Source organism: Siphateles boraxobius, unplaced genomic scaffold, assembly GCF_051911475.1.
Source record: "Siphateles boraxobius isolate OS27281-9 unplaced genomic scaffold, OSU_SipBor_1 66, whole genome shotgun sequence".
NCBI lineage: Eukaryota > Metazoa > Chordata > Actinopteri > Cypriniformes > Leuciscidae > Siphateles > Siphateles boraxobius.
This window is the reverse complement of record NW_027509193.1, coordinates 4,736,455-4,751,178: the sequence shown is the minus strand read 5'-3', so window position 1 is coordinate 4,751,178 and position 14,724 is coordinate 4,736,455. Positions and strand designations below refer to the sequence as shown.

Genomic DNA, 14,724 nt, shown 5'->3' with positions numbered 1-14,724 from the left:
CATGCTTGTAGAACTTGTAATTACAACGTGTTTACTCGTAGTTTTCTGAGAGTTACGACTTGTATTACGCGGCCACCGCAGATTTAAGGTGTGTTCGACTTGACGCGGTGCTGTAGAGATCGATGAGTATGACACTAAAGTTCTGCGCGAGCGTTTCGAAAGCATATAGATCTTTATTTAACAGCTAATTTTCAGAGAGCTCCTATTTGTACGTACCTGACCACTGCAAATTCATCCTGAATTCACGTTGTGTCGTAATTACCGTAGTCTTGAGAATCACAACACGTGACGTTATATTCGGAGCTATTCATGCCCTCGGACTGAGAGTTATGCGTTTCTATGGCAACACTATCCACGTCTAAATGCAGCAGTCACGTGGTACAAGCTCTCAGACAATTCCCATCTTACAAGCTCTTATTACGAGCTCTACGAGGATGTGAAAGCTTTTTACAAATCAGGAAATTACGGTAATAACGTGGCATGAACGCACCTAAATTTAGGTGTTGATTCTCAGTCCGAGGACATGAACAGCTTAGAGTAGAACTATCACATCATCACGAAATTATGGTAATTGCGACATGGCGTGAATGCAGCATTTAATTGGTAAATGTGTTTCCATCGTAGTTTATGCATGTCACCCAGACAGCAACATCATAAGGGGCTTTCGCACCGGATTATTGGCGGAAGTAACCGGATTTTGGGCGTGTTCGCAGCGCACCTTTTTTGGAGGAACTATTTTAGCTCCTACTTCAGAGTAGGGTTTAACCAACCAGCACAATAGGAACTACCAGGGACGTTAGTGTGCGCTGATTGGACGGACGAACGCACGTGAAACACCAGCACCGCCATTTTTAAAAAAGCCATGTAAACACACATATTATAGCCTATATATTTACTCCAGAAATGAACTCTACAAACATGGAAACCAGTGATAGGCTTACGCTAAGGAGAAAATCCAACGTAACTTTGAGGGGACCAAGCCGAACATGATTACGGTATGTATTTCTGCTCAGCTAGCGACACTGAACATCAACCACACGGCATAGGACAGGACTGTTAGACAGATCGTAAACTAATGAACACGGAGAATGCGCTGTGTGCTCAGGCTGTGGCGTTCTCAGCGCCGTCAAATTAAATTTAACAACAACGAGCGCGGCTTCGTCACTTCCTACTGGTTCCAACTGGTGCTGCGAATGCAACCAGGAAAATGTTCCTAAGGGAACCATTAGTTCTCAGGGAACTAAGTTTCTAGAATTACCCGGTGCAAAAACCCCTATAGTGTTGGCCCAGATCCGGGCCACATCTGGTACGTGGATTCAACGCGCACCAGATGTGGGCCGAATCTGGGCCAACACTATGTTGCTGTCTGGGCTTCTTATCGGATACAAATTTTATCCGTCACAGTTGCACAGCACATACGTTTATTTATAGAATTTATGCATATCTTGGCATTTCCATCCAGCGAGTTTTTATGCAATATCCCAAAATTCATCTAAAAATAAGTGGTTGGAAACATAGCCAACAACTCGCTCCATGTCTCTTCTTGGCAGGCGCGATGCAGAACAGAAAAGATTGATGCCACAAGTGCAGTTTCAGATTCTGAAACTGGATTTTATTTCCTAACTTTGCATGTCCATTTAAAGACTGCTGTAAAACATTGCTTAACATCGTACATTTAATTGGACAAGAACCATGTTTATACAATATTGCTACACTGTAAATTATATCTGACAATAAACACTGGTGAATGAAAAGCTCCACCATAGAAAAAAAATAACACTTCTACTAGCATGAATGGTCCCATCAACCCTGTGAGGGACGGACAGACGGACGCCGACAGGACAGAACAGAAGAACAGACTGCAGGGCTGAAACATGCGGCATGTCCTCACCAGGAAGAAGAGAAGATCGGCTGAGGAGGATTGTGCAAATCAAGTCTTAAAGAGTTAAAGTTTCCCCTCATTTCATGTCCTGCACTCTGAACCAGGAGCATTTCAGTCTGTGTGGCTGAAAACCAGCACTATGAGAAGAGGCGGCTGTCCTCCTGAAACTGGCTTCTCTGCAGTACCTTCACATGATTCTCGTAGATCTTGAGAGCGGGGCCGAGTCTGATCGACAGACCAGTCAACACGTCACTGCGCTGCATCAACAGTAAGGACTTCCCATCTATTTCCTGTTGGAAGATACAAAGGTTACTGGAGATCCGCAGCACCGATCCAAGACATTTCACTTCTGGATATAAATAGAGATGATGTACACTAGCGTTCAAAGGTTTGGTGTCAGAACGGTTTTTATTTTTAAGAAATGAATACTTTTATTCAGCAAGGACACATTAAACTGATCAAAAGTGAGACTAAAAGACATTTATAAAAATTAAGCAGCACAACTGTTTTCAACACTTATAATAATCATCAGAAATGTTTCTTGAGCATCATTAGAATGATTTCTGAAGGATCATGTGACACTGAAGACTGGCGTAATGATGCTGAAGTAGAAGCTTTGATCACAGGAATAAATAACACTTTACATTATGTTCAAGTAGAAAACTCATTTTAAACAGTAATAATATTTCACAATATTACAATTTTTACTGTATTTTTATCAAATAAATACAGCCTTGGTGAACCTAAGAGTGTAGTCTATAGCTTATACTGTAGCATGTTTTAGGTTTTCTTGGCCAATATCATCAAATGAGTGTAATATTGTTTGATAAAAGTATTAAACACATTTAACTCCTATTGATCCTACTTTTTTCAAAAAGAAAAAAAAGCGCAGTGAACCTTTTTGTCCAACTAGTTTTTGAACCTCTATAAGTTCTGAAGAGCGTCAAAGGTTTCTATTTACATTTTTTTTTTTGCAGCGTTGAACATGGTAGCCAATCACAGATATATATCTGTTGAGCATGTGAATGCAATGGCCAATCAGAGGTGTTAAATTAGTCAGAATCGCTCCATTGAGTGGTGCAGGAATGATGTCAGAACCTGCGCTCTTGCTCGCTGTATATAACCCATTCATAATTTCAATAAAAGTACACGCTGCAAAGTTACATTAGTTACAACCATATTAAAAATGCAGGACTGAATCTGGAATATTGATGAGCATAGCAAGCGACGCGACAAAAACATTCTGCAATTTTGTTACCTGTAATGTGTTTCTTTGTTTTTCATTTTATTACAAACTTTTCTTTGAATCTTTTTAATGCAATGTTTACTTAATGGAACAATATGTGAGGTCTACATGATAATGTTATTTATTTACTCAATTATTATTAATGATTAAGTTATTTCATTTATTTAACTTTTTTCCAAAAACTTAAATAAAAACACTATTAAAAATAAAACCGTTACCATAGTTAGTTTGTGCTATGGTACCGAAAATAATAGAGATAACAGTTACATTTTATTAGAATTGGTACGGACTAGAGAATTTTTGTGTCAACCTTAATTCTCATTATCAAAAATATGTGTACAAAAATGATTTTTTGGTTTTGTGATAACTATTGTATTCCCATTGTTGTTTTCAAATGATAACTCTCATTAAAGAAATACTGTAAAACAGTTTGTTTGTTTTTTCGCTCCCGCAACTTTTCATCATTTAAAATCTGAAATAAGCATGAAATATTTTAGAGGTAGAAACTAGTACAATGTATATATTCACTACAGAAATTGTACATTTTATTAATTTCCTGGTCTGGAAATAGCAATTTAAGAACGTCCTAATTTTTGTTTTTCCTAGGCCGTGGCAAGTCTAAAATCAGCATAAATTAAAGAAATGCCTTGTGCATTTTCCTGGCATTTATAGTAATATGAATTAGGGGGGAAATGTACTTAATTATCATGAAAACAGCATCTTTTGCACTGTAAAATTAAGACTTGTTTTCTTTCTTTAGATTTTGGGTTAAGTATAACAAGCACATGTTCTTGACTGGTTTGTTTGACTACAGCACTAACCTGTGTCCTGAAAGCCAGCGCCTGCTCAGGGAAACCCACAGACGTGAAGTAACGGGCCACATCGGCCACGCTCCAAAGCAAAGGGTCCTGCACAACTTCTTCCTCCACCGCATCACTGAGAATGGACAACAACAGTTTCAAACCTCAAAGTTCATGAGCAATACAGACTAGGCTTCTCCATATCACAACAACAATACAATAACCAATGGTGTGAGTTTGAGGTGGTACTACCTGACCAATGGCACGTCCTAAAATACGCTCTAGGAACGTTTCGATAAAGTTATGGAAACATTATTTCTGAATGTTCTCAGAACATTCAAAACATCCAGTTTTTAAATGTAAAAAAAAAATTTTTTTGTGTGTTTATGTGAAGATTAGCAAAAAAGAGTTAGCGAACGTTCCATTTGATGATTTAACAAACATCATAGGAATGTTACATTTTGAATTTTTAATGTTTTGAAACAAGTAGTAATGCTTTAAAAAAAAATAACGATTGAAATGTTTCAGAAAAAAAAAGTTCCATTAACGAAAACATTTATTATTTGTCCAATGGTGCTTGATGCCACAGAAATGACACACTAGAACTTTAAGTCTCAATATTTCAGTGTTTCTTGCCTAAGATACAAAGAAAATATCAACTTTCACTCACTTTTCATTATTCATCTCTCCATTGTCAATGGTTTCTTCCTCTGTCGTGCTTTTGGGCTCCTTATTGCACATTTCACCTGTGAAAGCACAATTTTGAAAAAAAAAAAATATGTACAATGAGTTGATAGATTCGGTGCCGGTTCAGAAATTAATGGGGACTTGGGGTAAAAAAATGCCACTGAAAAGGCCCCCAAATTCAAGATAGGGGGCAAAAAATGCCCCTGCAAAAATAAACTAAAACTATCGTGACTGTCGCGATTGAAGTGAAATGTGAACATGATTGACTGTGGCCATACATTTCAATTTTGTATTTTGATTCAATTTTTTTTTGCAGCATTGAGCATTACAACCAATCACACACATTTCTGTTGAGCACATGAAAGCACTGGCCAATCAGTGGCGTTTACATTAGTCACAGGTGAAAGAACAAACGCTCACTAACTCACTTTATTCCTAGTTTGAATAAACGTTTGTTTTCATGCTACTAAGAAACAACCAATGTGAAGTCTTGATTTTCTAATGCATAAAAACTAATTCATAAACAGTTTTTTTTTGTCTGTGCAGACTACAGGAATATGGCACGCTGTTTCCCCAAACACAACAAAATTTCTGTGTTCTATTAATTGACAATAATTATCATTATTACAATATCAATAGCAATAAATCGACAGTAATCTTTTGTAATTAAACTGCAGCCTTACCCTGTAATTTAATTTTTTTAAATTTCATAATGTAGTATATTCTTCATGTAGGCTATTCATTATGCATTTGTATTGTAAATACATGTATGCCACCTATGAGCAGCATTAAACAGTCTGTTTAAATAAACATAAATGCCATTTCATATGCAGCTTCCTTTCCACCTTGTGAAATGAAACGATGGCTTTTGTTGATGTTGATCAATTGTATTGATAACAGTTTATTATTCTAATTAGTTGAAGTAATTGAAAAACAAGATACAAATAAAAAAGACAACACAGATACATAAGGTAAACATAAAAATTACCCTTACAAAATAAAATAAAAAGCCTCTGGAAATCACTTCCAGGGACAAATATTGATCCTTAAATGTGCAGTAAGTGATTTATGATAAACACTGTTGTATCTGAAATTTGAACACACCCCTCCCTTCACTGCTCCGCCCCCAAAATGCATGAACACACAATGCGAGAGTGGATGTTTATCATAGCTGAAGCGAAGGAAAATAATGCTTGGTATAATAATAATCTTGGTTCTGTGAAACACAGCAAAAAAAAAATGTTACTCGAGTATGGAGCAGAACCAACTCTACGTCTGTTTTCAGGCCTTAGCCTGATTCAGTCTCTCCAGCACTGGAAAGCTTATCTAATATTAACAAGGGTCCTAAAGCTCTTTTCTGATCATAACCCTTCTTTTTCAAGTGATATTCCTCTGAGCTTTTATCTTTTGTAATTTCTCTCAGCCATTTCGCATTCTACAGTCTTTTCATCAAATCTCCCTCTTGCTCACTGTCTCTCCTCCCCCATCATGAGTGGACACACCGCCTCCTACTGATTGGCTCATTCTCTCTCCTCCACCATAATGGGTGGACACGCCCCCTACTGCTGATTAGCTCACTTTCTCGCCTCCCCCATCATGAATGACACACCCCCTCCTGCTGATTGGCTCACTCTCTATCTTCCTCCATCACGAATGGACACGCCCCCTCCTGCTGATTGGCTCATTCTCTCTCCCCATCATGAGTGGACACGCCCCCTACTGCTGATTACCTCACTCTCTCGCCTCCCCCATCATGAATGACACACCCTCTTCTGCTGATTGGCTCACTCTCCATCTTCCCCCATCACGAATGGACACGCCCCCTCCTGCCGATTGGCTCAATCTCTCCCCATTATTATTGGACACGCCCCCTACTGCTGATTGGCTAACTATCTTGCCTCCCCATCATGATTGGACACGCCCCCTACTGCTGATGGGCTCACTATCTTGCCTCCCCATCATGAGTGGACACGCCCCCTACTGCTGATTGGCTCACTATCTTGCCTCCCCATCATGATTGGACACGCCCCCTACTGCTGATTGGCTCACTATCTTGCCTCCCCATCATGAGTGGACACGCCCCCTACTGCTGATTGGCTACAAGTGTGTTGTGCTGCTTGGTCCGATCCACTTTCAACAGTGTTTCTCAGAAATCGCTTACTACACCTTTAATGGAAAACTTAACTCCTGACACTGATACGCTATGGAAGTTAAGGAGCACAGGCATAATCCTCACCTTCCTCAGCATGATCAGAGACAGTGTGAGGCCCTCCGTCTGCCATCACCGCCTCGTCCTGAAGACAGACACGCACAATATGACACAGAGACGAAGAGGAACATGACAGATGTGCTGTGCCTGGAAGCAGGACGGATGTGCTCACCGGCGTGACTGGATCAGGGCTGGCCACGCTCTCCTCCACCCTCGGCTCCTCCTCGGCTTTAAGAGCGGAGAGACAGATGGCCACTGGCTCCTGCAAGGACTCCACGGACCCTGTGGGCCACATTGACAAATACCGTCAGCTGAAATCTCTTCATGTAGAAACTTTACGCCGTCAAAATGTGTGATTGAGTGTTTGTCTCTTTGGACTTTTACTTCAAATTTTCTTCAGTTTTAAAACAAAAGCTGCTGCTCTCCGTATGTTTTCCGTCATCTCAGATCATGTTCATGTGTAAATTGCGCAAGCTTATTTAATCTATTAGTTCAAAAGATCTGAAAAAGCCTATAGATTTACTGGCCCATAGATACTCCCCTAGAAGAAATCAGGACAAAAGTGATTAAAACACCAGGTGTAAACGGGAATGTGTTTCTCTCGCCTACTTGTGATCCAATCGACCAAAAAGCATTTTAATACCAGGTGTAAACAGGGCCTCGGATTCTCAAACAATTGTATAAATGAAGTTTACCGACTAACATTCGGCTAGTAGGATACCAGCTTTAACTGAGGTTGCGAGGAAAACCATAACGTTACAGTCACCATGAAATCAAAATGGACATTTCTTTTTTTTAATGTAATATTGCAGTGTTTATCATAAATGATTAATCTGTGAACATCATTACTTTTTTAATTCATATCCTCATAATATCTAATCAGAATAACTTTCCCTCCAATTGCAGGGTCATCCCTTCTCTTCTCTGATGATGTGTTTACTGGCGTGAGGGCGGAGCAACCTGTCCCTCACATGAGATCCACCAATAGCAAATTACAACAATCTAATCAATTACTGATGGACAAAACCAAGCCCCGCCCCACATTTTTTCTTGTTCAGAATCTCGTTTCATTTGGATATACATCGCAATAGGAAAAAAAAAGATCTTCCATTTCATGCAGACTTTATCATGTTAATTTGCAGAATGGTTTCAAAAGATTGATTCTGTATTTTAACTAATGTATGCGAATTAGCAAATCAATTTAAATGCTGGTTAGTTTGGGGTTTTATCTTGAGAAGTACGTACCCGTGTCCTGCTGGGCTGCTGGCTGTATGTGCTCGGGCAGAGTGTAAGCGCTGTCGGCGTCCTGCCTCAGAGCATCATGGGTAGGAGAGTTCTTTGAGGAAGTGGGTGAAGGAACAGGCAGACTGGTGTTACTGCTGGTGACGGGACTCATGCTGATGCCCGAGTCAGCGGTGCTCTGAGCGCACATGGCGTCCAGACTGCTCTCATCGCCCTCCTCATCCATACTGCTGTCCATTCCTGCCGTGATCGACATCTCGTCCTAAAAAGATTGCCGAATTTTATTTTACTTGATCAGTTAGAAAAAACACACTGCCACAGTCTGCCTACACTCCAGTGCAACATGAAGCTTCAACAGAACGCATCACGTGTGCCATCTGAAACTGTGTTTTCAACAGTTTTCATAACTTTATATATAAAATATCCATATATATATATATATATATATATATATATATATATATATATATATTTATAAAACGGTTAGTTCCAATCCTTGATTCTGATTGGTCAATAGCTGTGCTTTATTCACGATAAAACACGGCTTTGACCGCTTCACCCAACGGCTCTATTTATCACTGCGCCCTTAGCAACACCCTTAGCAACCACACGTATCAACATAAACAGAAAAAAACATAAGAATTAAAAAGGCTAAAATGTTTAAAGTAAATTTCGATTTACTAGGTGGCATGACGATGGATAAGTGGTTTGAGGAACAATTTGTGGAGACTTCTACAAATATGAACCGTCACGCTGAAGTGCTGAAATGTAACATTGATACATTCGAGAAGACTCGTAATGAAAAAAATACCGTGCAGCAAACCCAATGGACAGTGAAATGCTTCGGTGACTGGTGTAGTGAAAAGGGTTGCAGCATTGATTTTAAACAAATCACCAAGACGGAACTCAACGCACTTCTCCGTGACTTCTACAGAACTGCCAGAAGCTCCAAAGGTGAAAAATATGGGACCAGTAGCTACATAGCGTCATGTGCGGGTCTGAACAGATTCCTGAATGACATTCTTAATGCAACAGAAAACACCGCTGACAGTGCTGAGCCCCAACTAAAGAGAACCGCGTTAAATATCACCACAGTGGAGCCAATTGAAATGAGACAAATATTTAATGCGTGCACAATAAACGGAGATGTTCAAATTAATTTTAAATAAACAACAATAAAAAAGTATCTCTTGTTAGGCAGCATTTTAGCAACTAAATTAATAACATTAATAAAATAGATTAAAGACCTAACTGTTATCTATCAAAATATGTGCCCTTGTGATTTTATTTATAGGCTATGTCAATATTTAGTTTAGTGCTGAGAGAAAATAACGGAATAAACAAAAAAATTAACGTTTTCTCATGCTGAGAGATAAGCTATGCCTATATTTGTGTGAGGAAATTTCACAAATATTGTGTTGTAAAAAATAAAAAGAAAGAGACAAAGTTTGAGAACGGTTTGTTGTTTTTATTTGAGCTTTCATGGATATTACATATTGGAACGTTGTTGTTCACGGTCAGGGACTATTTTTTTCTTGCGGAAGGAATGCTTTAAAGGAATGCGTTAAACACGATAGAGCAGAAAAGAAACATGGATGTATGAGAAGAAAGAGCGGGACAAGCTTGATGATGAGTTATTAAAAGAACAATAAACCTCGACTGAGGACAGAATTCGGTACCGTTGGGCTAAATAGATTCTAAATTATTATCATAATATTGGATCAATGCATAAGGTCTTAAAGGGTAACTAAACCCTAAAACAACTTTTTTTAGTTAATGATCTGTAAGACTGGGGGCTTTATTAATGCTGTTCATTGATTCAAGTAAATTTTTTGTCATTTGGGTATAAAGTGTTTTAATTTTACAATATACAGTATGGTGTAGAAACGTCTGAGTGCTGCCCTCTTCAGGTTAAACGGTGGCTACTGCAGTTGAATTTTCCTATTGGATGTTGTGGTGCTGCGTGACATAAGCAGGCACCAGCTCACCACACCCTTGCCTACAGAGAGACGCGGGTCTCAGGTGTACGCCCCCCCTCCACTGGGCTATGCCCACTTTTACAGCAGTTTTCAAATATTGCCAGTGGGTGGAGTCAGACTCTGACCGGGGGTTGAGTTACCCTTTAAAGCAGGGGTGTCCAAACTCAGTCCTGGAGGGCCACTGTCCTGCAGAGTTTAGCTCTAGCCAGACTCAACACACGCGCCTGGAAGTTTCTAGCCTATAAGACCTTGATTAGCTGGTGGTACAGGTGTGTTTAATTGGGGTTGGAGCTAAACTGTGCAGGATGGTGGCCCTCCAGGACTGAGTTTGGACATCCCTGCTTTAAAGTGACTGAAGTCTTATAGGCCGCATCCACATTACATGGTTCAAGTGACCCAATTCAGATTTTTTCCTCCCATGTGGCACAAAATGCTTGGCGAGTATTGACGTAAACAGTCAGTTATGTTTTAAGTGAACGTAAACAGTTGAGAAAGAAAACACGTGTAACAGTACGACAGGTCTTAAAGTGACAGCAGCCTAATATACCTGCTGCCAAATTATGAGATAATATAAAAAATATCTATATGGCAGTTTTTCCCTATGGTATCGATGTCAAAATTGTGTCCAGTGAAAATGCTGAGTCGCTGGTAACTTTGGAAAACCACAAGTCACAGTCGCAGGTGAGCAAAAAAGTTAATGTCAAGCCCTGGATATGACCCACGAACGTGCAAGCCGGAAAAAGGCACATGGATTCCGATATTCTCCATTTGGTTTCATTCATTCATAAGCAGAAATAAATATTGAATCAGATACGTACATTTGTGTATGCATGCAAGAGGACAGATCAGATATTCTCCTGTCAATACGGATTGTACGTCATTGAAAAGCCGACGGTGGCGTACGATGTAAACTTAGGTGGAGCCCAACCACGATCACATGACTCTTTTCAATGGCGCCATGGAGGACGAAGGCAGAACCCAACATTTTGCTGACCTTTAATGATGTTGTGGAAAGCAAATGCTCATTGCCATTTTGTCTTCGTCCAATGTAAATCAAGCTGTTTTTACTTCCTTTTTGGCCTAAGCTCTTCCAGGTCAGTACGTCTACCTGGGGTTGTTTCGCCACGTTTATAGTGTAAATGCAGATATCAGATATTGGTCATTTTTAAAAGAAGATGTAAGCTGGTCGTCACAATAATTAGATATAGTCAACAAATCGAAATTGGGCATCAAGACCTGCAGTGAAAATGGGGCCATACTGTGTCGTTAATTAATCAAAAAACAAAATTAAATTTCTTCAAAAAGAAATCATTCAATGCGTTTCATTGAATATCTTTAATAGCTTTATTAATAATATGTATATGTAATTCATAGAGTGCAGTTCATACTATGCTGTTTAGTTGGGGGGATTTGCCATTTTATTTGTTTTGGTTTCATTCATTCTTTTGTGTTTTATATTTGTGTAAAAAAAAAATCTGAAACGCCAATTATAAACAATTTGATGGCAGTCTCCCAGTATGTCAACTTAACCCATATAATGTGCCAACATGCCCTGCAAAGGCTTCAGTGAACCGCCCTGGGCAATAACACTGGAATGTTCAATAGCCCAGAAATATTTTCACTAAAAATCATAAGCAGCCAGGCAGGAGGAATACAGAAAACATGTATTAGCATTCATTCAGTGGCTTTAAATAGGACTGCATGCTAGAAATACCTGCATTTTTAACATTTAAACGAATATATTTCGACTATTGCACTTTGTGATTATGCTCAAACCGTCCCACTGCAAAACTGGATTACCGTCGAATCAGATTTAGTGGTGTCTGAAGGCCGCGCGCCCTGTTTATTCAGACAGAAATTCCTCGTCGCCCGTCGGTGTTTTCCTACACTTTTAACCCCAGTTTTGGCGATGATTGGCGCTATGATATAAGGAACGTTACTACCAGAGCAGTAAGCATAGCGAAATAACTTATTTATACAGAATGAGGAACATTAGTGAGATTGCTGAACGGAGGCGCGCTGAACTCGCGAGTCGCGGTTCTCCGCCGACAGGCAGCGCGCGCCCTCAGAGAGAAACGGGGCGGGCTCATTAACATTAAGTAGTGTAACCTTCTCCAACAGCACATCAGAACGAAGCGAGCGGGCTCATGAATATTAAGTTACGTGACGTTCGAATGTAGAGAGCGGGCTCATGAATATTAAGTTACGCAACGTTCTTTAGCCGCATAGAAAGAAGCGAGAGGGCTCATGAATATTAAGTGAGCGTGTGGTTCCTCAGTGGCCCGAGAGAGAAGCGTGGCGAGTTTATGTATATTAATTAGGCACGCCGCAAGCGAACTTCACGCAGCCTAGTTAATATTCATAAACCCGCCCCGCTTCACTCTGAGGCGCGCTGCCTGTCTGAGAGAAGCGCGTCCCAAAACAAACCAATGTTAAACGTGGCTATAGCCGACATTTTCCTCCTTTAAAACACATCCAAAACTAACGTTCCCCGTAGGGCACATGATAAATAAGTGGCGCAAGTTCACGAGCCGCAATGACGACTTCGCGCACTTCGCGTGCAAGGACATAAAGGATATCTAGATTCTAGATCAGCCCGTGCGATGACTTGCGCTTCAATGCTCCCTATGAATTGTCGTATTTACTTTGTCACGACCCATACAAGTGAACAAATGCGGTCTCCCGGTAGTAAATAATCGCTATTGCAAGTGCCTCCAGTGTCACTCTCCTTGTGCGAAATGCGTCAGTCGGCTGATCAGTGATGTTTTGGTGACTTTAACCCGCTACTTTGGATCAACGGAAAAGGATTTTATCGCTAAAGTTGAGTTATGGGACTGTCTGCGCTCGAACAAAAACTCGCTCCGAAAGATCTCGACCTCGCAGAATCAGATCAAGCGCTTCCATTGTTGCCGATTTTCCGACGCTCATGAAGGTTCGTGCCGCTCCCCGTCTGCGCCAGTCCGCGCGCGCGTGTGTGTTTGTGCGTGCGTGCGTGCACTTGCTTTCATGTTTCATGCGCCAGAACATTTAAACTAGTGATAAAACACCAATGCTTGCCATTGCGCGTGTGGTTTTTGTCGGAGCGCAACCGCTCTTTTCAGTGCGCCAGCGCTCGGTTAAGGTTTACTTACTTCCATATCCTCCATGTGATCCTCATCCACGGGACCCAGAGCGCTGTCGCCGGCGCTCCAGTCCGCGAGAGAAGGCTGTTTCACAGCACACTTGCTCTGCTCGGTTTTTCTCCTGCCTCTTAGCACCTTTGCCGCGTTGCGATAGGACACCGAGCCTTTATAGTTGACTTTCAGCACCGTTTGCTCCTCTATCAGTTTCTCTAGTTCTGAACGGGTTCGGTCCCAGTCCGAGCCGTATCGTCTTTTAACCATTCTGCAAATTCTGTCCAGGTCCGGTCGCGCTTTTCTCGACCGCAGCGAGTCTATGGAGCCCAGGATCCATTCTCGGTACGGCTTAGACATTATTCCTAATGGGCTTCAAGCTTGACAGAGTGGATGAAGTGCGTCAGTGTTGCCTTCGACGTAACGCTCGCAGTCTTTCGAGTCGCGGCGCGAGCGCGCTGGAGAAAGAGAAAAAAAACGGAAACATACTGTACGCGTGCGTTGATCACATTGAGCGCTTAAGGTGGAATGCGCGAGATGCGCGTCCCGCCACTAGGAGATTTAAGGAGGCTTTGTTCTGTTTTACGTGCAGCTTAAAGTTCTGTTTTGGAATGTGACTAGCATGTTTTTTTAAATAATACGCTAAGTCATTTTTCGAAGGTAAAAACCCGTTTTATTTTCACATTTCTTGTCTAATTAAGCCAGTTATCTCTTAAATAAATAAAAAACGTTGGAATTTTAAATGTTATTCAGTAAAAATCTGTTAACATTTGGCAATATAATAAAGCAACAAGCAACTTGCTTAATAATGAGCTTAATATGCTTCATGTTTAATGTCACCATGAAATTAAACAAAATGGAAATTTTCTAAATGGAATTTAAAATGGAAAATGAAATTTTCTAAATGGAAAATTCTTAATTTTTGATGGAATGTTGCAGTATTTATCTATGATTTATACATGCACATCATTATTTTTGTCTTATTCATGTGTCCTCAAAATATTTAATCAAAATAACTTCCGCCTCCCTCTTGCAGCGACATCTCTTCTTTGATGACGCGTTTAATGGCGTGAGGGCGGGGCAACCTGTCACTCACATGAGATCTACTAATAGCAAACCAGTCATCCAATCAATTCCCCATGAACAAAACAGAACGTTTTTTTCTCCTTCCACAGTCCATTTCATGATATACACCACAATAGGAGAGAAAAGACTATATTGCAAGTTCTGTTTCACACTGACTTTTCATCAGGCAACAAACATAAATATAATCCCAGAATCAAAGTTTGGCAGTTTCATTAAATAATTTAAAACGTTGTTTTTATGAGTTAAACATCTTAAAATTCTGTAAATCCAATCAATTAGAGAAGATTGGATCTGAAATTCCAGGTTATAGATGACACTAGAAATGGAAGGTCAAGTGACGTGCATTGCATTGTGGGATACAGCATTGTGCAGTGTGCTCCATTGCACCCTGCGAACTAGCATATCTCAAGGAGATTCATATTTCCTGCAGAAAGCCGTCTGAATGTCCATGCATCTCAAAAGGAACTTGCTCGACTGGTG

The 14,724-nt window shown here is 40.4% G+C and overlaps 1 protein-coding gene across 2 annotated transcripts; it reads right to left on the bottom strand.

The window, feature by feature from the left end:
• Positions 1-1,590: 1,590 nt before the first annotated feature.
• Positions 1,591-13,670, bottom strand: samd1a (sterile alpha motif domain containing 1a). Of its 2 annotated transcripts, none has more exons than XM_077211781.1 (7): positions 13,177-13,670; positions 8,070-8,328; positions 6,997-7,106; positions 6,852-6,909; positions 4,599-4,674; positions 3,950-4,064; positions 1,591-2,172 (listed from the first exon to the last, which is right to left on the bottom strand). In XM_077211781.1, the coding sequence occupies exons 1-7, from the start codon at positions 13,516-13,518 to the stop codon at positions 2,020-2,022; spliced, it is 1,113 nt and encodes a 370-aa protein (XP_077067896.1). In that variant the 5' UTR covers positions 13,519-13,670; the 3' UTR covers positions 1,591-2,019. The 2 variants fall into 2 exon arrangements, with proteins under 2 accessions (XP_077067896.1, XP_077067897.1); XM_077211782.1 differs by lacking the exon at positions 13,177-13,670 and adding an exon at positions 11,846-11,970.
• Positions 13,671-14,724: the final 1,054 nt, after the last annotated feature.